Source organism: Somniosus microcephalus, chromosome 34 (assembly GCF_052327205.1).
Source record: "Somniosus microcephalus isolate GS21.2 chromosome 34, FLI_Smic_1.0, whole genome shotgun sequence".
NCBI lineage: Eukaryota > Metazoa > Chordata > Chondrichthyes > Squaliformes > Somniosidae > Somniosus > Somniosus microcephalus.
The window spans coordinates 5,309,695-5,333,122 of NC_141020.1; the positions used below are offsets into that span (position 1 = coordinate 5,309,695).

Genomic DNA, 23,428 nt, shown 5'->3' on the forward strand with positions numbered 1-23,428 from the left:
AGGGAGAACTCCACACAGAGATTGATGGAAAGGTTGTTAAGCAGATTGATTGTTAAAGGTTTCACCATGAGGACAAATAAAGGATCTTGCATTTATACAGCATCTTTTATGACCTCAGAACCTCCCAAAGCGCTTCACAGCCAATCAAGTATTTTTGAAGTGTAGTCACTGTTGTAATGTGGGCAATTGCAGCAGCCAATTCGCACACAGCAAGCTCCCACAAACAGCAATGAGATAAATGAACGGATGATCTGTTTTCGTGATGTTGGTTGAGGGATAAATATTAGCCAAGACACTGGAAGAACACCCCTGCACCTCGTCCATAAGTGCCTTAGGATCTTTTACGTCCACCCGAGAGGGCAGACGGGACCTCAGTTTAACGTCGCATCTGAATGACAGCACCTCCGACAGTGTGGCACTCCCTCAGCACTGCTCCTCCGATGGTGCAGCACTCCCTCAGTACTGCCCCTCCGACAGTGCGGCGCTCCCTCAGTAATGCTCCTCCAACAGTGCGGCACTCCCTCAGTACTGCCCCTCCGATAGTGTGGTGCTCCCTCAGTAATACCCCTCCGATGGTGCAGCACTCCCTCAGTACTGCCCTCCTATAGTGCGGCGCTCCCTCAGTACTGCCCCTCCGACAGTGCGGCGCTCCCTCAGTACTGCCCCTCCGATGGTGCAGCGCTCCCTCAGTACTGCCCCTCCTATGTGGCGGCGCTCCCTCAGTACTGCCCCTCTGATGGTGTGGCGCTCCCTCAGTACTGCCCCTCCGACAGCGCGACGCTCCCTCAGTACTGCCCCTCCGACAGTGCGGCGCTCCCTCAGTACTGCCCCTCCGACGGTGCGGCACTCCCTCAGTACTGCCTCTCCGACAGTGCAGCGCTCCCTCAGTACTGCCTCTCCGACAGTGCAGCGCTCCCTCAGTACTGTCCCTCTGATGGTGCGGCGCTCCCTCAGTCCTGTCCCTCCGATGGTGCGGCGCTCCCTCAGTACTGTCCCTCCGATGGTGCGGCGCTCCCTCAGTACTGTCCCTCTGATGGTGCGGCGCTCCCTCAGTACTGTCCCTCCGATGGTGCGGCGCTCCCTCAGTACTGTCCCTCTAATGGTGCGGCGCTCCCTCAGTCCTGTCCCTCCGATGGTGCGGCGCTCCCTCAGTACTGTCCCTCCGATGGTGCGGCGCTCCCTCAGTACTGTCCCTCCGATGGTGCGGCGCTCCCTCAGTACTGTCCCTCCGATGGTGCGGCGCTCCCTCAGTACTGTCCCTCTGATGGTGCGGCGCTCCCTCAGTACTGCACTGGCATGTCAGCCTGGTGTGTGACTCCAACCCATGACCTCCCGACTCAGGCTAGATTGCCAACACCGATACTGTGTTCGGACTTCGTTCAGAACCCTCTCTTGGAATCATAGAAGTACTATGAAGGAGGCTATTCAGCCCATCGCCTATGCACCGGCTATTCAACCACGTGACTGCTACTGGAAATGCCCATGAAGAAGGCCCACCATCACCTTCTCAGGGCAACTGGTGATGGGCAATGAATGCCGGCCTTGCCAGCGATGCCCACATCCCGAGAATGAATGTTTTAAAAAAAGGTAAAGGTTGGGAAAGAGGAGCTTTTTAAAAAAAAAAACAATTTGACTTTGGTGGATTTTTTATCGAAGTTTTTATTGGATATTCTTCAGTATAATTACAATCCGTCAAAGAAAAGCAAGCAAAATATTAATGCAAACATCTGAACAAGCGAAATGAGGCACAGGTTTTACATTTAACCCTTAAAGCCGTAGGGTGAGGATTGGTTCAATTTGTATATTGAATTACTGCAGTTATTAACCTGCTGAGATCGTAAACAGTTTATTGCTGTGTTGAAAGTGGCGCACAGAGGAATGTTACATAAATGGACTGACTGGTGCATTCTTTAACTGAGAGGCTGAGGTGAAGGGCTAAACCCTATCGAGCAGGACATTAGTGCAAGGCTGGAAAGAGTTGGAGAAAAGTAGGGTAAAAGTAAGAAAGACTTGCATTTCTATAGCGCCTTTCACGACCTCAAGATGCCCCAAAGCGCTTGACAGCCAATGAAGTACTTTTTGAAGTGTAGTCACTGTTGTAATGTAGGGAACGCAGCAGCCAATTTGTGCACAGCAAGCTCCCACAAACGGCAATGTGATAATGACCAGATCATCTGTTTTTCATTTTGTGATGCTAGTTGAGGGATAAATATTGGCCCCAGGACACCGTGGAGAACTTCTCCCCCTGCTCTTCGAAATAGTGGCCATGGGATCTTTTATGTCCACCCAAGAGAGCAGTTGGGGGCTCAGTTTTAATATCTCATCTGAAAGACGGCACCTCAGACAGTGCAGCACTCCATCGGTATTGCACTGGGAGTGTCAGCCTAGATTTTGTGCTCAAGGCACTGGAGTGGGACTTGAACCCACAACCTTCTGACTCCGAGGTGAGGGTGCTACGCACTGAGCCACGGCCTGCAAAAGTAGGCTAACTGACGCCAAACTTGTGTTTTAAAAGCGACAAGAAAATGATTAAAGGAATGGGACAGAGATACAGGAAAAGGGAGAGAAAACGGATCGGAGAACCACCTCAGGACGCTGGAATATCCCTACGGTAACAGTGTCTCCGAGAGGTGGCTATGGTAACACCCCAGGCAATCAACAAAGATCTACCAGCTGTTGAATACTACAGCCAGGGTGTGCGGGGTGAGTGGGTTGTGTAGCTCTTCTTGCCATCAGGCTCTGGGGACTCGGCGCTTCGCCGAAACCTTGTGCGGGAACTCCTCTTCCAGTTGAGCGACTGGGCGGGTTGCAGGATCCTAACTGTACATAGTCATCTGGAGCCACTAGAGGGAAAGAAACAGAATGATTGTGTTTAAAACAAAGCGGACTGGGTGGGGGGTCGGATAATACAGACTGGGACATGGTAATCCCGTATAAGCGCACACAATGATAGCAGGCGGTGAAGATGTTCAAGCTCACTGGCTTTGGCATATTTTTCTCTTCAAAGAGTAAAGTTACAACAAGAATAATTTGCATTTTTATATAGCGCCTTTAACGTAGTAAAACATCCCAAGGCGCTTCACAGGAATGTAATCAGTCAAAAACTGACACCGTAACAAACAAAATGTAGTTTGGTTACCTACTGTAAAATTAGTCATTTTTGTATTGTTCAAATTAGAGTCCGAGTCGCATTTCACTGGAGCAAAGGGACTGGAGTGGAGGGAGTGTTACTGGACTTGGGCATGTGAGCAAGGCGGGTGAGTCAGAACATGGAGACCTGGGCGAGCCGGGGAGAAGACCATCAGGACTCCACTCAGCACGTTGTTACTGACGGTGAGAAAATGTATCTGTGCATTTAGGTCAAGGGTCCCAATCAGCAAATTTAAACCTTGTGCAAAGTATCCCGGTGCATCTTACAGTTACTGAAGTGATTGAGACGCCTCCCTTACCTCTTTATAGTTGATATTAACCACACCGGTTCCAAGCTTGTCCATAATTTTGAACGCTCCTGGAACAGAATCAAACTCCGTTACCTTTGATTAATGTTCACAGATCATTAGAAATGTAAAGAATACTTGCAATTTCTGAAAAAGAGTCTTGGACTGTAGATTACACTGAATATTCCCCCTGAAAGTTGCGACTGGTGGACCCGTGATGGGCTTTTGCTACCCGAGGTGGGGGGGGGGGAGGTTAAGAGAACCCCTCCCCAAACGTCACTCAAATGGACATTACTGCACTGTCACCTACTCCCCAACTCATTCCTTCTCAAGGCTGTGCAACTATCTGGCCTTTTAATACTCAAACTGGTAACAACCAATACCTCCTCATTTATCTCATCTTCACTTCCTAACCTTGGAGCTATCCTTGACCCATGACCTCAGTTTAAAATAAACATTCTTTCTTTGCATGACAGCAGGGTGTAGTATCGAACTATGCGCAGCATCCAATCTGACCAGTCTTGGGCATCTCTAGGTGTGTGTACATTATCTTTCGTCTGATTGCCGATCATTCCTGTGATATTGTTGTGCATTCAGAATGAAAGGGCCCTAGTTATTGAAGGGTGAAGTAATGCCAGCCTTATTAAACGCAGGTAAAACTCCATCCAAATGGGGAGAGAACTACTGCCAGCATTCCTCGCTGATCACCCGGTATTCCAGGACCAATGTTTGGAATGTTGATAAAGTAAACCGAACTGTTTAATGCGGTGAACCTGCCTGTGTGCAGGAATTCCACTTTTTCCAGTTAGTTCCCACTTCTGGACTCGTGCTCCAAATACATAAATAATTTAAACACAGGCAGAGGGAATATCATCAAAATCTGCTGATGACACCAAAGTAGGGACATCATAAACTATAGAGGACTGAAGGAGGACACAGGCAAGGATAGGGGAGTGGGCAGATAGGTGGCAAATGCAGTTCAATATGAAGTAGCACCTTTTTGGGACAGAGAAGGGAACACAAAACAAACCTCGGCTGTACTGATGGAGCGCTGCACTGTCGGAGGTGCTGTCTTTCGGATGAAACGTTAAACCGAGGCCCCGTCTGCCCCCTCGGATGGACGTAAAAGATCCCACGGCACTATTTCAAAGAAGAGCAGGGGAGTTCTCCCCAGTGTCCTGGGCCAATATTTATCCCTCAACCAACATCACTAAAAACAGATGATCTTGCCCTTCATCACATTGCTGTTTGTGGGATCTTGCGTGTGCAAATTGGCTACCACATTTCCTACATTACAACAGTGACTACACTTCAAAAAGTACTTGGCTGTAAAGCGCTTTGGAACGAACTGAGGTCATGAAAGGAGCTATATAAATGCAAATCTTTATTTTTTTATACCCTAAACAGTAAAATTCTCAATGGAATGAAGATCGAGAGGTGGAGGGGGAACATACACAGATCTGTAAAAGCAACTTTCCAACACCTCCCATTGTCACGTGAGAAGCTCAAATCCCTTCCCAGGTCGTGCTCCTTGAAGCGGAATTTAAACCTTTCTTTGGTATGGACACACCTTGTAAATGCTGAGTGCCAGAAACAAGTTGCAACACTACCATTAGACATTTCTTCTAAGGATAAGATTGAACACCTAAGTGAGTAATGAAAAGGAGGAGGCCGACTCCCCCACGGGCTGCTGCTGAACAAGTGCCCTCCTGTGGAACTGAACCAAACAGAGCGGGACGGGTTAGGGTTAACACTCCAGGATTAGGTAGCGTACAGCAGTCCAGTGGTTACGGTCCTGGACTAGCAACTCAGCAGGTCGTGAGTTCAAATCCCATCAGGGCAAAGTTGTGAAATTGAATTCAATAAATCTGGGAATTTGTGGAAAATGACCATAAAAACTGCCAGATTGTTAAAAACCCAACTGGTTCACTATTTCAGAGAGGGGACTCTAACTCTTTATCTTACTCCAATGCCACACTCTTCACACCCTCAGAGCAACTAGAGATGGCCAATAAATGCAGCCTTGCCAGTCTCACCCACATTCCAAGAACATATATAATATATATATTTTTTTTAAAAATCCGTCACGAACCACTGCTCCCTGGAATTCAGGTGAGGACATCAGCAGACTCCACTGTGATGCCCACCACAGTCAAATAGTCGACGGTCGCTCTGTCTAGGCTCAGACGTTAAGAAAAACAACCACTCAAGATATAGGGAAGACTGCAGCCATGTGTGGGGAACTATAATCCCATCACAAGCCATCGCTTTAGGAGAGGAAACGAGGAAAAAACCTGGGATCAACGAACAAAGTGTCATTGCCTAGAAATCTGCTCCTAATCAGATGTTAATTGAGCCGTGATAATATTGATGAGCCCATCATTAAAATATAGTTTAACTTTTAAGACCACATAAGAATTTAGACAAGGTGCAGTGAGTAATGGAAACCTGGCAGTCATTGCAATCGACCACCATTTTATTGCCTAGTGCTTTATTAAACCAGTCCCAATGCTGTTCCCTGGAGGCCGCTGGTTGTATTACAATATAATCAGATTTACCCATATCACCTTAAGTGAAAAGAAGTTCCCTTTTACATCCCATTTATAATTGTAAACACAAATTAGGTCAAAAGTTCGACTGCTGCTGGCTGCTGTTACCCCGGCCGCCGCTCCTACTCCAAACAAGGAACAAACTCGAGCAAAACCTGACCCGAAGACCTGGTTTTGATCCAGTAAATTCCACCGAGGCGCTCGAGCACAGAGTGGTTTTCACCTCATCCAGGACACACACCCGAAAATGCCTGAAACGCACAGCAGGCAATCACCGTCTGAAAGAGGAAACGTTTCGGGCGAGATCGTACTTCAGAATTCTGTTCCATCAAAGGCTACCACCCGAGACATTAGTCCGCCTGATCGCTTTTCGATGCTGATTCACTTGCTGACTATTTCCAGCATTTTCTGCTTTGATTTCCCATTTCCACCATTTGCGGCTTTTAATGTCATCCTAAAGAAGTGCATTTTCTTACATTTCCTCGTGTGAAAGGGCAGCCTGTGTAACTCGGAGGTCCCATGGGAAGCTAGAGCAATGGGGGATACATATGAATGAGACGTTAAACTGAAGCCCTGCCTGCTTGTTCTTCAGGTGGATGTTAAAGAGCCTGTGGCACTATTCGAAGAGCAGGGAGCTAAGAAAGAAAGACTTGCATTTATACAACGCATTTCACGACCTCAGGACATCCCAAAGCAATATAGTCACCGCTGTAATGTAGGAATCGCAGCAGCCAATTTGCGCACAGCAAGCTCCCTCAAACAGCAATGTGATAATGACTAGATAAAACTGTTTTAGTGATATTGGTTGAGGGATAAATATTGGGCAGGACACCGGAGAGAACTCCCCTGCTCTTCTTCGAAATAGTGCCATGGGATCTTTTATGTCGACCCAAGAGAGCAGACGGAGCCTCGGATTAACGTCTCATCCGAAAGACGGCACCTCAGACAGTGTGGCACTCCCTCAGTACTGCACTGGAGGTGTCAGCCTGGATACGTGCTGAATGGCTGCATAGCTAAAGTAATTATGTGAAGTCTTTTAAGACATTTCACTGCAATAAGGTGCTTCATAAATCCAAGTATTATTACTATTTTTAATAACCAATCCACCAGACAGATGGTCTCGTTAAACTGATTTATAGGAGAATACAACTGTAGCTCAGGGAAAGCAAGCTGACCTCTAAGTCACAAGGTTTGTGGGTTGAAGTCCCATTACAGGACCTGAGCACATGGAACAATGAGGCCCAATTGTAGCTGCCATTCCCTGACTAAAACCAGCCTGACTGGAGATTGGGCCTTGTACTGCAGCTTCTGGTCTATATTGGAGGGCAGGTTAAAGTACAAATTACTCACTGATCATGGTGTCCAGCCTCGTCAGACAGCAAATAAAACTCACGTAACTGAAGGTCAGATCAGGGTCTGTGTATCGCAGCCCAATCAGCTGCATCAAGAACTCATCCACCTGGAATCCTAGGGAAGAGTAATCAAACCATAAGACAAAACATGGCCAAAAGCATCGGCAAAGCAGGTTGGATATCTTTTTAAAAATTCGTTCATGGGATGTGGGTGTCACTGGTAAGGCCAGCATTTATTGCCCATCCCTAATTGCCCTCAAGAAGGTGGTGCTGCCTTCTTGAACCGCTGCAGTCCGTGTGCTGAAGGTATTCCCGTTGTGATACTTCCTTGTAGCGGTTTGGTACAACTGAGTGTCTCGCTGGGCCAGTTCAGAGGGCAGTTAAGAGTCAACCACATTACTGTGGGTCTGGAGTCACATATCGGCCAGACCGGGTAAGGGCGGCAGATTTCCTTCCCTAAAAGGATATTAGTGAACCAGATGGGTTTTTACGACAATCCGATAGTTTCATGGTCAACGATTACTGATACTACCAGATTTATTAATTCACTGAATTTAAATTCCCCAGCTGCTGTGATGGGATTTGAACTCACTTCTCTGAATCATTAGTCCAGGCCTCTGGATTACTAGTCCAGTAACATAACCACTATGCCCCCGTACCCCTATGTATTACATTGAACATAACATAAGAACATAAGAAATAGGAGCAGGAGTCGGCTATTCGGCCTCTCGAGCCTGCTCCGCCATTCAATAAGATCATGGCTGATCTTCTACTTCATCTCCACTTTCCTGCACTATCCCCATATCCCTTGATTCCCTTAATATCCAAAAATCTATCGATCTCTGTCTTGAATATACTCGAAGACTGAGCCTCCACAGCCCTCTGGGGTAGAGAATTCCAAAGATTCACCACCCTCTGAGTGAAGAAATGTCTCCTCATCTCAGTCCTAAATGGCCAACCCCTTATTCTGAGACTGTGACCCCTGGTTTTAGACTCCCCAGCCAGGTGAAACATCTTCCCTGCATCTACCTTGTCAAGCCCTGTAAGAATTTTGTATGTTTCAAAGAGATCACCTCTCATTCTTCTAAACTCCAGAGAATATAGGCCTAGTCTACTCAATCTCTCCTCATAGGACAATCCCCCATCCCAGGAACCAGTCTGGTGAACCTTCGTTGCACTCCCTCTATGGCAAGTATATCCTTCCTTAGGTAAGGAGACCAAAACTGTACACACTACTCCAGGTGTGGTCTCACCAGGGCCCTATATAATTACAGTAAGACATCTTTACTCTTATACCCAAATCCTCTTGTAATAAAGGCCAACATACCATTTGCTTTCCTAATTGAGGTTTAAATAAGCTTACAATGAAAGAACTCAAATCAGTGGCGCACTGATAGCACTACGTACACCCGAGTACTTTGCTAATCATCCCGAGAGTCCCCACCCCCTGCTGGGAAATGTCGGGCCATAACTTCACGGCGAAGAACTCATCATATGGGGAGAAGGGAATGTGGGCATGAACACAGCATATCCCCCCTCAATCCTAGACTAAACCTGTTACATAACTATACTGGTTAAGTAAAGTACCTTGGGAAAGAAATGGCCATCTAGTAAGTTGATGATAATTAAAACAATTAGCTGCAGTACTACTTCCCTAGCACCAGATGTCACATGTTCCTTGCAAATAGTGATCTTGACAGGACTGAAGTTAACTCTATAGCCCCACCTGCTGCTTGCAGGGCGCTGAACATCTCGTGACTGTCCATGGTCCCCGATCCATTCTTATCGAACTGAATGAAGACTTGCTGGAGAAAATGACAAAAGATTTTTTGTTCAAAACATGGTCAACGTTATTGCAATTTCTTGAGTGGTACAAATAATTAGTAGAGCCTCTTTCAGAATTTGCAAAATAACTAAAATAAATTGCATGTTACATACTGTATATTTCTCAAATGATGGGACGGAGCTGCACCTCCTAGACAGGACATTAAAACAAAACTTGCTGTCTGATGGTGGTCCCTCTCTCCCATTTACCCTCTACTCTCTCTCCCTCTACATCACAGCCCTTCCTGTCTCTTATTTTAGCCCTACCACTTTCATTCTTCCTCAGCTTCACACACACAATGTTGCACTTCGTTCCTCCTCCCTGCATCCTCACTGTGATGAAAGTAAGACTCGAACAACAACAATTGCATTTATATAGCACCTTTAACATAGTAAAACAGACCAAGGAGCTTCACAGGAGCGTTATCAGACAAAATTTAACACGAGCCACATGACAGAAAGAGGTCGGTTTTAAGAAGTGTCTTAAAAGGAATTGAGGTAGAAAGGCGGAGAGGTTTAGGGAGGGAATTCCAGAGCTTAGGGCCTAGGCAGCTGAAGGCACGGCTGCCAATGGTGGGGCGAAGGAAATCGATAATCTGCAAGAGGCCAGAATTGGAGGAGCGCAGAGATCTCAAGACGGTTGTCGGGCTGGAGGATGTTACAGAGATAGGGGAGGTTCGAGGCCTTAGAGGGATTTGAACTCAAGGATGAGAATTTTAAATTCAAGATGTTGCCGGACCAGGAGCCAATGTAGGTCAGCGAGCGCAGGGGTGATGGTTGAACAGGACTTGGTGTGAGTCAGGATACCGGCAGCAGAGTTTTGGATGAACTCATTGCATTGTGTCTCCTATTCTTTGCTGGGGCCTTCAGGACTGTGCATTTCTGTGCCTCCTTCCACCTTCTGGGATAGACCTGTTGGGCCGAATGGCCTGTTTCTGTGCTGTAAATGATATGTAATTCCCTTCCTCCTACATTCTAGAGGTTTTTAAACACGCTTGGCATCCGACGGTTTAGTGGGCACATGCCAGTGTCAATTCTGTGTCCTCTGGTTAACGACCCTCCTGCCACTGCAAATAGTTTCTCCTTATTTACTCTATCAAAACCCTTCATAATTTTGAACACCTCTATTACATCTCTCCTTAACCTTCTCTGCTCTAAGGAGAACAATCCCAGAATAATATAACACAGACCAGGAAATTCCCAGGCTCGATCCCTTTCCCTGTAGCGCACAGCAAGAGGGTTGCTGAAGACCAGTTCCAGTAACCCCCCCACCACCCTTCCCTCACCCCCACCCCCACCGGTCCTCTCATGTACAGGTCAGAAGTGTAGTCACTGTTGTAATGTAGGAAAGGCAGCAGCCAATTTGCACGCAGCAAGCTCCCACAAACAGCAATGTGATAATGACCAGATAATCTGTTTTAGTGATGTTGATTGAGGGATAAATATTGGTCAGGAGACCGGGAAGAACTACCCTGCTCTTCATCGAAATAGTGCCCTGGGATCTTTCACATTCACCCGAGAGGGCAGACGAGACCTCGGTTTCATGTCTCACCCGAAAGACGGCACCTGCGACAGTGCGGCGCTCCCTCAGTACTGCGCTGGACTGTCAGCCTGGATTTTTGTGCTCAAGTCTCTGGAGTTAGACTTGAACCCACAACCTTCTGAATCGGAGGCGAGTGTGCTACCCACTGAGACACAGCCGACACTCAAACTCTTGCTCTTCTCCAGCGCCTGGTAAAGTGCCCCTTTACCAATACTCACCGTCCATTGGCAGATTTTACTCCAGAGATTGCTGAATCCCTCGAATCCCATTTTTCCAAACCCACGGCTCTGAGTTTATCCCGAGTTAAGGAATTATTCAATTACCAAGAGTTTTAAAAAAAATATCAAAGGCTTGAGAACAGGAAGTGACCATAACATGTGTTTGCACTCAGTCAATTTCCAATAAACTCTGTTGAACTATTTTAAAGAGGTATTTACTTTCTCCCCTTCTGTGCTCATTTCTCACCCATTCCAGGGCGGTGGTCAGGCTCCAGGTCCCTGCAGCTCTACAGTTGGCCACTGGGAGGCACAGGAGCTCAGCCTGGGATGTCTCTCTTTCCCCTTCAGTCCCGTGGGATTCACCAACTCCCCACCAATGGCAGCAGGGCTGCTGGCACTACTGAGGCAACCCAGGCAGTCACCCCGGAAACCTCTTTCCCATCCTGAGCTGAAGTCCAGCAAATGCACAAAACACAGTTTTGAATGCAAAATGTTATTACAGATTATAAAAATTATAAAAGCAACTCACTAAAATACACACAGGATGCTGCAGTGCAATACAGGAAACTTCGCGATATCCGGCACTGACGGGACCGGCGTGATGCCGCTCTATGAAAACTTCTGGACAGACCAGCACTAATGTTGAAGGATACGGAGGTTTTCATCTCCGTATCTGACAACAAACACTGTTGCTTAGCAACAGCTTGTAAACAGTCGGCCCGTACCTTGGAAGCGTCTCTGTAGCTTAGCAACAGCTTCAGATAGGCTTTCCAGAGACTGACTGTTTAAAAAAAATGCGAGAAGAAAAAAAACCTAACAAAACGGCTGCTGATTTCTGCCATTAGATCGAGGTTTCCGGACATACAACCTCCGGATAAACCAAAGTTTCCTGTACTGGGATACCAAAATAAAAGTGGTCAGCCATGTTTGTTGTGGGCAGGGCAGCCATGTCTGCTGTGGGCAAGGTGCCCATATTTGCCTCAGTAAATATTTAACCCCGGCTGCAAGCCTGGACAGCACAGTTCAGATTCCAACCTCGTCACGTGGGGAACTGTGTGGGTGGAAAGCAAACCAGCATAATGTAAGTTTGAAGAGAGTCAGGAGGAGCCCACACAAACATGAGAGAATAGGGAGAGAGAGAGAAACAGCAAACCAGCATCCTACCACTTGTGAAACATAGAAGATAGGAGCAGGAATAGGCCATTCGGTCCCTCGAGCCTGTTCCACCATTTAATGAGATCATATCCCTTGATCCCTTTAGCCTTAATAGAGCTCCAGATCATGTAACCATCAAGGCCTCCTGACATCATGTGCTGTAGTAATCCATTAAATCCATCCTGGATTATCAGACAATTATATCATCCTTGTCACTGTACCCAGAGTTAGCTCTATATAGACATGTACTCTCACTTACTCATTTATAGAGTCTGAATGTGCTTGCTGTGTGCACCCTGTTCTGTGCTCTTGTATTTCTTTGTACTGTTGAAAATCTGGAAGCAAAGAGATTTATTTTTAAAAAGGTGTCGGGCGTTTGTCGGGGCACTAGAATTAGCTTCAGTGCCTTTGGGCTGGACAGGTTACAAAACTAAAATCAGCCAGCGTTCCTGCTCCTGGTTGCTCTCCAGTGTCCCCCTTACTGGAAAATGTGCACGGACAGGTTCAGGATCAGCTGGAGTGCCTTCACGGTTGAACTGCCCGCAAGCACTCGACCCAGTTAAAGTAACCGTGCCACTGCCGGCATTAACGTTCAGCCGATTTTGGAAAATCTACACTCACGCGTGAAGGATGGCCCCCCTCGATCAACTCCTGAGGAACAGTATCCCAGCCTGAGGGGAGAGGAAATTGGAAAGGGGCAGTGCAGACTAAAGAATTAACCATTCGCAACCAGTGCCTCCATAGGCTACAGCAGGCACCGTGAGCAGGATACGTCTGTCAGCGAAACGAGGCTCTTGCAGGCGTCCAGGCCAAACTCATCCCACTTCTCATCAAGACCTAGAGAGAGAGAACGGGAAAAACATCACAGAATATCAACTCAGTGAGTCGCTGAAACTAAAGAACGAACTTGCATTGCTCCAAGTTTGCAGACGACACAAAGCTGGGTGGGCGTGTGTGCTGTGAGGAGGATGCGGAGAAACTCCAGTTTGATTTGGACAGGTTGGGTGATTGGGCAGATGCATGGCAGATGCAGTATAATGTGGATAAATGCGAGGGTATCCACTTTGGTGGCAAAAACAGGAAGGCAGATTATTATCTGAACGGCAATAGATTGGGAGAAGGGGAAGTGCAACGAGACCTGGCTGTCCTTGTGCACCAGTCGCTGAAGGTAAGCATGCAGGTGCAGCAGGCGGTTAAGAAGGCAAATGGTATGCTGGCCTTCATAGCGAGAGGATTCGAGTACAGGAGCAAGGCTGTCTTGCTGCAGTTGTACAGGGCCTTGGTGAGACCACACCTTGAGTATTGTGTGCAGTTTTGGTCACCTTATCTGAGGAAGGATGTTCTTGCCATGGAGGGAGTGCAGCGAAGATTCACCAGACTGATACCTGGGATGGCAGGAATGACGTATGAGGAGAGATTGGGTCGATTGGGCTTATATTCGCTGGAGTTTAGAAGAATGAGAGGGGATCTCATTGAAATTTATAAAATTCTAACAGGACTAGACAGACTAGATGCAGGAAGGATGTTCCCGATGGCCGGGGAGTCCAGAACCAGGGGTCACAGTCTAAGGATAAGGGGTAAGCCATTTAGGACAGAGATGAGGAGGAATTTCTTCACCCAGAGAGTGGTGAACCTGTGGAATTCTCTACCACAGAAGGCAGTAGAGGCCAATTCATTAAATATATTCAAGAAGGAGTTAGATATATTTCTCAAGGCTAAAGGGATCAAGGGATATGGGGAGAAAGCAGGGACAGGGTACTGAATTTGGATGATCAGCCATGATCTCATTGAATGGCGGAACAGGCTCGAGGGGCCGAATGGCCTACTCCTGCTCCTATCTTCTATGTTTCTATGTTTACAGCGCCTTTCACAACCTCGGGGCGTTCCAAAGCGCTTTACAGCCAATGAAGTATTTTTGAAGTGTGGTCACTGTTGTAATGTAGGGAAACACGGCAGCCAATTTGCGCACAGCAAGCTTCCACAAACAGCAATGAGATAAATGACTACGTAATCTGTATTTTAGTGATGTTGTTTGAGGGATAAATATGTATATATAAATATGCAACCTGCCCTCATAATTTAACCCTTTTAGCGCTGGTATCATTTTGCTGAATCTGCGGTGTCTCGTTATTCTGACGCGTGCTCGTGCGTCACACCGACAGTGAGAGCGCATTTACCGGCTTTCTGCAGGATTTCCGTCAGTAGTTTCTGTAGCTCCAACGCTGAAATAGCTTCATCCTGCCAGAGCGATCAAACCTCAGTAAAAAATAAACACAAAATTGACGCACTGCTTATACGATTCCCCCTCTTCCCTCTCCTCGATACTGGGAGTGAACGTAATTAACAAAATGGTGCATTTCTCTATCATTTTCTCCCTTCCATAGGTTGCCAATTCAGGTTGGGCAGATTCCCGGAGGTTTCACCACATGGCCTCCAACCGACCCCACCCGGTCAAACAACCTCCTTCGTTACTCTGGGAAATAAACGTAGGTGATGAACCTGCAGCCACAGAAAGGAGTCAGCATCCTCGTGAGAGGACAGAAGCAAACTAGTGGGGGAGAGGGGCGGAGAATAAATGCAAACTCACCGTTCCACTGAACTTGTCAAACAATTCCTTGGATTCTGCAGCAGAGGGAAGTGGGCAGGCTGCGAGGGCAGGAGGTACCTGAAGATAAAGTGCACACACACTCAATATTTACGGCTCAGTTCTCGGAATATGCATGCTCACCAGGTCGAATGCACTAAAATACATCCTTTAATTGGATTATTTCAATAATTTGTTTTACAAGATCAGCGAACTCAGGACACGCTGGAGATGAAAGCCGTGAACTTCCTGGTCTACAGGACTCGTGTGCACTTATCAAGTGAACCATCGAGGGACGGTTAACGGTTAATAACCATCTTATTAACAGACAAGGGTTACTGTTCCTTGCACGAGGTGAGACAGTCCACTTGATCGGCAGCCCATCCACCGGCTTAAACATCCACCACCGCCGCAGCCAAGGCTTCTTCGGCAGCGCCTCCCAAACCCGCGGCTTCTTCCACCTAGAAGGACAAGGGCAGCAGGCGTATGGGAACACCACCACCTCCCAAGTTCCCCTCCAAGTCACACCCCATCCTGACTTGGAAATATATCAGCCGTTCCTTCATCGTCGCTGGGTCAAAATCCTGGAACTCCCTCCCTAACAACGCTGTGGGAGCACCTTCACCACACGGACTGCAGCGGTTCAAGAAGGCGGCTCACCACCACCTTCTCAAGGGCAATTATGATGGGCAATAAATGCTGGCCTTGTAAATGACGCCCAGATCCTGAGATTTAATTTTTTTTAAAGACACACACACTTATATCTGCACTTGCCTGAGGATTGTCAGTGGATGAGGTGTTCCTCTCTGCAGGCCTGGAAGATAGAGAAGCATTAATCAATCCAGGGGCACTGCCCGAGAATAACATGGGTACATTTCGTGATTCATTTCACTTCATCATCTACAGGCCAGATTTTCAAAGTCAGGCTGTTCTGTGACACATGCAGGGACTTTGCCAAATGGTTTCCTATGTTTATAGTGTCTCTGCTTGCAATTAATTCACGCCATGCTCAATTTTCCAACTGCAAAGGACAAGCCTTGACCTTGCTCCAGGGTGTTGGCTCGAGATGGTGGCCTGGGGGAAATCGCCGCGAGGGCAGACTGGGGCATTCAGCCTGACCAGTTTTATTCCACAGAACGTTCCCTCCATTTGGGAAAGGACTTGCTCTTCCTCTGAATGCCCCAGCGGAGTTTAAACATCTGGGCAAACATACAGATGTCAGGCCCTTGAGACAACACTCCAGGCCTGGGTGCTGATAGCAAATGGCCATCAAACAATTCTCGCCATTCCTATCTTGACTGTTGTTATTCATCGAATCATACAGCCACAGAAGGAGGCCATTCGGTCCATCATGTCTGTTGCTGGGGTAGGAGGATTCCATAAGCTCTGAGGGGCGCTGATTTCCCTCTCCCCGAAACGGGTGCAATGAGCACCTCTGGTGGAGATCAGCGAGCACAGCACAGACCAGGGATCGAAGCTACCCGGCTCAGAGACTTACCGGATAATCTCACTGAGCCATCGCGGGAGCTGACAAGTCGGCATTATTGATAGAATGATACAGCGCGGAGGGAGGCCATTCGGCCCATCGTGCATGTGCCGGCTCTTTGAAAGAGCTCTCCAATTAGTCCCACAACTATTTCCATTTCAAGTATTTATCCAATTCCCTTTTGAAGTTACTGCTTCCACCACCATTTCAGGCAGCACGTGCCAGATCACAACAACTCGCCGCGTAAAATAAAATGTCTCATCGCCCCGTTTTTTTGCATTCTGGGATACGGAAATTCTCGCTTACGCTGCGGAGTTTCCCTTCTCAGTGAAGACTCGCAGAAGGAATTCGCCCTCTTCATTCGGGTTGGCGGTTGATGGAATGATGATGTAATGGCCTGGCGGGAGGCAGCCACGCATCATGATCTCGGTGCTGTTCTTGTGCTCCTTTGTGGAGAGCACGGGTGTTGCTTTCTGCAAATCCTCATACGTCAAGTAAGCTTTCGTAGGGTCTCCCTGTAAAAGAACAGATGTAGCGGGGGTGTAGTTATTCATTCAGAGTGAGGTGGTGGTGGTGGCAGAAGAGAACCGAGAGCACACCGCACAATCTCACCTTAAAGATGTCAAATCCCACGTAGAGGAAGTTGACTCCCATAAGCCTCATCCGCCGCCTGTGTTTCTGCATCAGGACCACCAGGAACGTGCAGCTCACCTCGGGGTCATCAGGATCATCGTCTTCTTCAAACAGGGCGAGCTTAAACTGTGGGTTCATCCAGTAGTACTTGTCTGAAAGCAGGAGATAAAAGAGAATCAGGCAGAGACTCTCGGCACCACTCACCCCGAAACTCAGGGGCCTGCCTATCGCAGAAACAGCCCCCATCCTTCAGTGACCGTAGCACAATACCCGCCCACCCACTCAAGGGCAACCCGTCAGACATTGGAATTAAGAGGCAGTCGTTTTATGAGGCTCCATTCCGGTGTTGTGACTCGCTAACGATAGTCATGCATCGTAAAATCGCCGCTACAATATTGTAGCTTTATCACTCGCAAAATTATCACTAAGACCCCCCAGTGTTGTCACTGAGCTTATTTACCAATATGCTATGGGAGGAAATAAAATCGCTCTTAATACTCTTTGATGTTGTGTCATACATCTCTTGAGCGATACTCTTCGATTATCATCTCAGGTTCCCACCAGCAATGGCGGACCTTTATTTAAAATTCATTCTGGGGATGTGGGCATCGCTGGCAAGGCCAGCATTTATTGCCCATCCCTAATTGCCCTTGAGGAGGTGGCGATGAGCCGCCTTCCATGTGGTGAAGGAGCTCCCACAGTGCTGTTAGGGAGGGAGTTCCAGGATTTTGACACAGCAGCGATGACGGAACCTGTAACTGGCCATACTTCCCTCTGGTGTTACACAGCTCCAACTCTGCGATGATCTGCTAATGGGAAATATGTTGGGAACACTGGATGATGCAAGTAGACTCCAAGGGGTCGATTTTCCTGAACCTGTCGGGAAGAAGGCGGGACTACAACTTTTGGGTTTTTGACCCGCCTACTTCGACGTCCGGCCAATCCGCGCGATTTTCCCTTGATTGACCTTGTTGAGCCCGCCCAGCGGGCTCAGCAGGCCAATTAAGGGCCACCCGGCAACAGGTGACATCACAGACTGCAATTTCATCTGTCAAGAGTTCTTGACAGATGAAATATCAGTGTTTCACAGCTGTTTGAAGCTGTGAAACACTGACAGTCTGAGTTCTAACATGAGTCCTTCTGCACAGACTCAGTTAGAACTGTCAGCAGCACTCAAAGCTGAAGGCTGTCACTTTTCACAGATCGCAGCCGTTCAGCTTTAAGTGCCGGCTGAGTGATGGGCTCCCGACGCCTACAGGAAGAAAGGCTGTTACGGTAATTTAAACTTTTTAGACACTTTAGACACACCAAACACACTTACCTTTGCACTCATGCACCCATCACTCACCTGAGCACCGACATCGCGACCCCTCCAACTCCCTCAACCCGACGGCCCGCCTGCTCTAACCTGGCGTGGTTTGGAGCCGTCGGGAATCTCACACGAAACCCCTCAAAATAGGGATTAGGCTAAAAACTGCCTGTTAACTACCTGTTAACAGGCAGTTAATTGGCACTAATCCCTTCCCGCCTGGTTTTGGCGGGTCCCAGTGCGGGGCAGGTACCCGCCGCCCCTGAAACTTGCATGGGGCGGGGTTTTGGGCGGGATGGTGTCGGGACCCCCAAATTCGGGATTCCCCCCCCCCCCACACGCCTGAAACCCCGCCTGACGGCTCCAGGAAAATCGACCCCCAAGTGTCACTGGGCTTCTTTAGTGCATTACTACCAATCTGTTACACGGAAGAACCGTACTTAAGGAAATACAACTTGCATTTATACAGTCCCTTCAATGTAGAAAATCTCCCATGGTGCTTAACAAAAAAAATAGATAAAAAGACTGGACAGTGAGCCAAGGTGGAGAGGAAGGGGGATGACTGAAAGCCTGGTTAAAAAGATGAGTTTTGAGAAAGGTGGGAAGAGAGGTGGAGGTGGAGGTTGGGGGGGGGGGGACGGGGAGGGAGTTCCAGTGAGTAGGTGGGAGGTGGTAGATGGTTCTACAGTAAATGGAGAGTGGTGGCTGCACGGAAGGCCAGAGTTGGAGGACCAAATGGCTCTAGAGGGGATGCAAGGCTGGAGGAGGTTGTAGAGATAGGCAGGATGGGACGGTGGTGGGACGTGAAGATGAGGATGAGAATTTTATTGTGTGCAATGTGTTGCGGTACTGGGAGCAGTGATTCATGCAGGTCCTGAGCCCGTTCACCTTACCGTACGCAATGCTCTGCAACTTCTTTGCATTTTCTAGAGAACAGAATGAGATGTCAGTAAAAAGGCACAAGAGCCACATTTTCACTGTCGCAAGGGGATCTCAGCTGGGGTGACGGAATGGGCGTTGGGCTAGTGAGGGGAAATGAAAGTCAGCCAGGCTTCCCACTCCTTATCGCGATCCAGAGATCCCTACAGCAACAACAACAACTTAAAGTGCCTTTAATGTAGTAAAACGTCACAAGGCACTTCACAGGAGCGTTATCAAATAAAATCTGACACCGAGCCACATAAAGAGGTATTAGGACAGATGCAAAAATGCTTGGTCAAAGAGGTAGGTTTAAAGGAGAGCCTTAGAGGAGGGGAGAGATGCAGAGAAGTTTAGGAAGGGAATTCCAGAACTTAGGTCCTAGGCAGCGGAAAGCACGGCGGCCAATGGTAGGGCCAAGGAAGTAAGGGATGTGCAAGAGGCCAGAATTGGAGGAACGCAGAGTTCTCAGAGGGCTGGAGAAGGGGCGAGGCCTTGGAGGAATTTGAACACAAGGATGAGAATTTGAAAACTGAGGCGTTGCTGGACTGGGAGCCAATGTAGGTCAGTGAGCACAGGGGGTGATGGGTGAACGGGACTTGGTGCGAGTTAGGACATGGGGCAGCAGAGTGTTGGACGAGCTCAAGTTTATGGAGGGTGCAAGGTGGGAAAGTGTGCACATGTGGAGATTTGGGTGAGGATGGGGTTGGGCTTGGCTGTGATGTCCCTCACAGTCGAACATCCTACTGACATTCACTCATTTGGGCAAGGTACAGGAGGGCTGCTAGCACCCATGCAACTGGACCCGAGAAGGAGGCAGGGAGACGAGGTATAATACTGGAAAGTTGCTGAAGCTCAGTGTGTGTCCCACCTTTGTAATGCAAGTTGCCTCCGGCCGAGAACCCCCGGACCCAGCGTCCCTCGTATACCATCTGCACCCAGGGCTTCAGCTTCCCATCCGGGTTGGACAGCTGATCCAGGCTCAGGTGACAAATCTCCACACAGGCAAAATTTTTCTTGAAGTCCTCGACGGACATCCTGATTAAAGCAAACATGGAAAATAATCGAATTAATCAGCGGCAGGGTAGGATCGACCCACACACAACGGACCGCACCCACTCTCAATCATTAATTATGGTGTCGGCCGTGGCTCAGTGGGCAGCACTCTCGCCTCCGAGTCAGAAGGTTGTGGGTTCAAGTCCCACTCCAGAGACTCGAGCACATAATCTAGGCTGACACTCCAGTGCAGTGCTGAAGGAGTGCTGCACTGTCGGAGGTGCCGTCTTTCATTAAACCGAGGCCCTGCCTGCTCTCTCAGGTGGATGTAAAAGATCCCATGGCAACTATTTCGAAGAGGAGCAGAGGGGAGTTCTCCCCGGTGTCCTGGCCAATATTTATCCCTCAACCAATAAATTGGCTGCCGCATTTCCTATATTACAACAGCGACTACACTTCAAAATAAGCATTTATTTCGCTGTAAAGCGTTGTGGGACATCCGGTCATGGACAGAGTTTGCCACGTTTGTGAATTTTGCACAAGGCCTCGGGTACAAAGGCTGATTTTTCAATGCGATGGGATGGAGGAGAGGGGATAACGGGGGTGGGGTGAGAGGGGGGTGGGGGTGAGAAGGGGGGTGGGGGTGAGAAGGGGGGTGGGGGTGAGAAGGGGGGTGGGGGTGAGAAGAGGGGTGGGGGTGAGAAGGGGGGTGGGGGTGAGAAGGGGGGTGGGGGTGAGAAGGGGGTGAGGGTGAGAAGGGGGTGAGGGTGGGGCGAGAGGGAGGGTGGGGCGAGAGGAGGGTGGGGCGAGAGGAGGGTGGGGCGAGAGGGGGGTGGGGCGAGGGGGGGTGGGGCGAGGGGGGGTGGGGCGAGGGGGGGTGGGGCGAGGGGGGGTGGGGCGAGGGTGGGGTTGGGGCGAGAGGAGGTGGGTGATAGGGGGTGGGTGATAGGGGGTGAGTGAGGGAGGGTGGGGTGGGGCGAGAGGGGGTGGGTGGGGGGGTGGAGTGAGAGGGGGTGGGGTGAGGTGAGGGGGTGTGGGGATTTAGGGTTTGGGGGCGGTGGTGGGGAGGCTGCTGCTGGAAAATGTATGATCAGTCACTTACCAAAACTCTCCATCTTCCAAGTGCTCCGTCTGCAGACGGTGTTTGTCACTGACCTGGCTCCACTCCGCAGACCTACACAGAAAGACAGCTGTAACGTTAGCACCTTACTGTTCAAAATATAATCAGAGATCGTCGAGCACAATGGCAGTGAGGCTAGGCTGACAGCACAGGGCATGGCGTCAGTATGGAACACTACAGAACACCAAGAACGGACCTGTCCAGCGAACTGTATGGACTGTGAGACAAGGACACACTCCGCACAACCCCCAAGACTGATTCTCCTTCCAAAAAAATTCGGCAACTTCAAGCACATGTAGTGCTTCTCGCAATGTTCCTTGGACTTTGTACACATCTGCTTGCATTTATATAGCGCCTTTAACATAGTAAAACGTCCCAAGGCGCTTCACAGGAGCGTGATCAAGGCAAAAAAAACTGACACCGAGCCACATAAGGAGATATTAGAACAGGTGACCAAAAGCTTGGTCAAAGAGGTAGGTTTTAAGGAGCATCTTAAAGGAGGAGGGAGAGGTAGAACGGAAGAGAGGTTTAGGGAGGGAATTCCAGAGCTTAGGGCCCAGGCAGCTGAAGGCACGGCCACCAATGGAGCGATGGGAATCGGGGATACGCAAGAGGCCAGAATTGGAGGAGCGCAGAGATATGGGAGGGTTGTAGGGCTGGAGGAGGTTACAGAGATATGGAGGGATGAGGCAGTGTTCTAGGCAGTGGCACTTCCACAGATGGCGCGGAATTCCAGAGGGTGAATTGCCCCCTCTCAAATCTCAAATCAACCAGCTCTTGGGCATGTCCGACTGACTCATTATAAAGCAGGACTGATACGCGCCTGGCAGCAGGTTCCGCATTAAGCCTCTCATAGTGGATGGTCTGTTGATGCATTTAAAAAGGCACAATTCCATTAGCAGACAACAGACTGGATCCTTTAACACCTTTGCGTAATTGAAATCTGCCCAGAGTTAATTTAGTAGCAGAGGAAGAAAAAAAACCCCAGTAAATCTGAAATAAGTAATAGAAAATCCTGAGGATACACAGCAGGTCTGTTAGCATCTGAAACAAGGTTAATCTTTCAGCGAGAGACCTTACCCAGTTCTTTATACCTATTAATGTGTGTCATTTGGTCAAGGGCGCAGAATGGCTGGTATAGTGATGCACGAGTGACCGGAGGTAACCCAATTTCCCAGGGTAACTCCCTCCCTGTAGGAAAATACGAATCCTCCCGTGGTAACACCTTCCTGCCCACCCACCCCCCCATTTCTGACAATCCAGACATGATGTAGCAATAATCTAGGCTGACACGCCCGTGCAGTACTGAGGGAGTGCTGCACTGCCGGAGGTGCTGTCCTTCAGATGAGATGTTTAACCAATGCCCCGTCTGCCTCTTCAAAATGCTTCAGTTGGACATTAAAAGACCCCACGGCACTATTTGAAGAGAGCAGGGAATGCTCCCAGAGTCTGGGCCAACATTCAGCACTCCACCAAAAATAGATTCACTGCCATTCATTTCATTGTTCTTTGTGAGATCTTGCTGTGCATAAGATGACTGCTGCATTCACCTACATAACAACAGTGACTGCACTTCAAAGCAATTCATGTAAAGTGCTTTAGGGAGTTTCCGAGACACTATATATAAATACGCCTTTGTATCTTTACTCCCTGACCCACATTCCCCCTTCCCAGAGCCAGGAATCCAATTGAAACACGCTATGCTCAGATCACTCCGAGAGAACCCAGTCTTGCATTCGACACAGTAATCACTATACAGTTGTGGAAGACCAAAACAGATGTCTGAACGACCCCATGAATTGTCTCTCTCAATCCCTGCATCAGTGGCCCATTGAAAGATCTGCCCTCACCTGTTCTGGGAACAAGGATTCACACTACCTGGGTGCCTTGCTATTCTTTCTGCGCAGTCTGTGAGACCAGCGCACATGCTGAGCGTGGGTTGTAAATTGTGTAAGGGGGTTTATGGCAAATGTATCTCCACAGATCAGAAGGCTGACCTGCGTGCCTATCAGGTCACTTGTGTTTATGGCAATAATTGATGGGAAGAGTTTATGACAGCAATGAAACAATTAATACAGTTCAGTGCCTGTTTGTTTAGTTTATGTTGTTATTCTGTTGGTATTTGTATGTATCTTTGATGTACCAATGGTTTATTGGTAGTATGCATGGAATGTAGCGATCAACTGTGAAATTTGGTATAAGAAATATAAGGGAACGTTGTTTAGCAACTCACACTGGAATTGTGAAATGTGGTGTTTCAGCAGCTTGTTCTCATACTGGAATGGTGTAGTGTGGAAAGACCCG

At 48.5% G+C, this 23,428-nt stretch overlaps 1 protein-coding gene and 1 long non-coding RNA gene across 2 annotated transcripts in view; one reads left to right on the forward strand and one right to left on the reverse strand.

Annotated features, from left to right (window-relative positions):
• LOC147096671 (uncharacterized) overlaps positions 1-3,332 on the forward strand; it is a 71,107-nt gene extending 67,775 nt beyond the window's left edge. The window contains exon 3 of the long non-coding RNA XR_015074533.1: positions 3,179-3,332. This is a non-coding gene — a long non-coding RNA (uncharacterized LOC147096671). The remainder of the gene's footprint in view (positions 1-3,178) is intronic.
• Positions 1,635-23,428, reverse strand: part of LOC147096672 (calpain-9-like) — a 31,897-nt gene continuing 10,103 nt past the window's right edge. The window contains exons 8-20 of the mRNA XM_085973238.1: positions 21,107-21,178; positions 19,880-20,046; positions 16,761-16,933; positions 16,455-16,663; positions 15,437-15,476; positions 14,666-14,743; positions 14,256-14,316; positions 12,851-12,915; positions 10,924-10,992; positions 9,065-9,143; positions 7,337-7,453; positions 3,450-3,508; positions 1,635-2,843 (exon numbers count right to left, since the gene is read on the reverse strand). Of these exons, the coding sequence (XP_085829364.1) occupies positions 2,817-2,843; positions 3,450-3,508; positions 7,337-7,453; positions 9,065-9,143; positions 10,924-10,992; positions 12,851-12,915; positions 14,256-14,316; positions 14,666-14,743; positions 15,437-15,476; positions 16,455-16,663; positions 16,761-16,933; positions 19,880-20,046; positions 21,107-21,178 (1,216 nt within the window). The 3' untranslated portion in view covers positions 1,635-2,816. The remainder of the gene's footprint in view (positions 2,844-3,449; positions 3,509-7,336; positions 7,454-9,064; positions 9,144-10,923; positions 10,993-12,850; positions 12,916-14,255; positions 14,317-14,665; positions 14,744-15,436; positions 15,477-16,454; positions 16,664-16,760; positions 16,934-19,879; positions 20,047-21,106; positions 21,179-23,428) is intronic.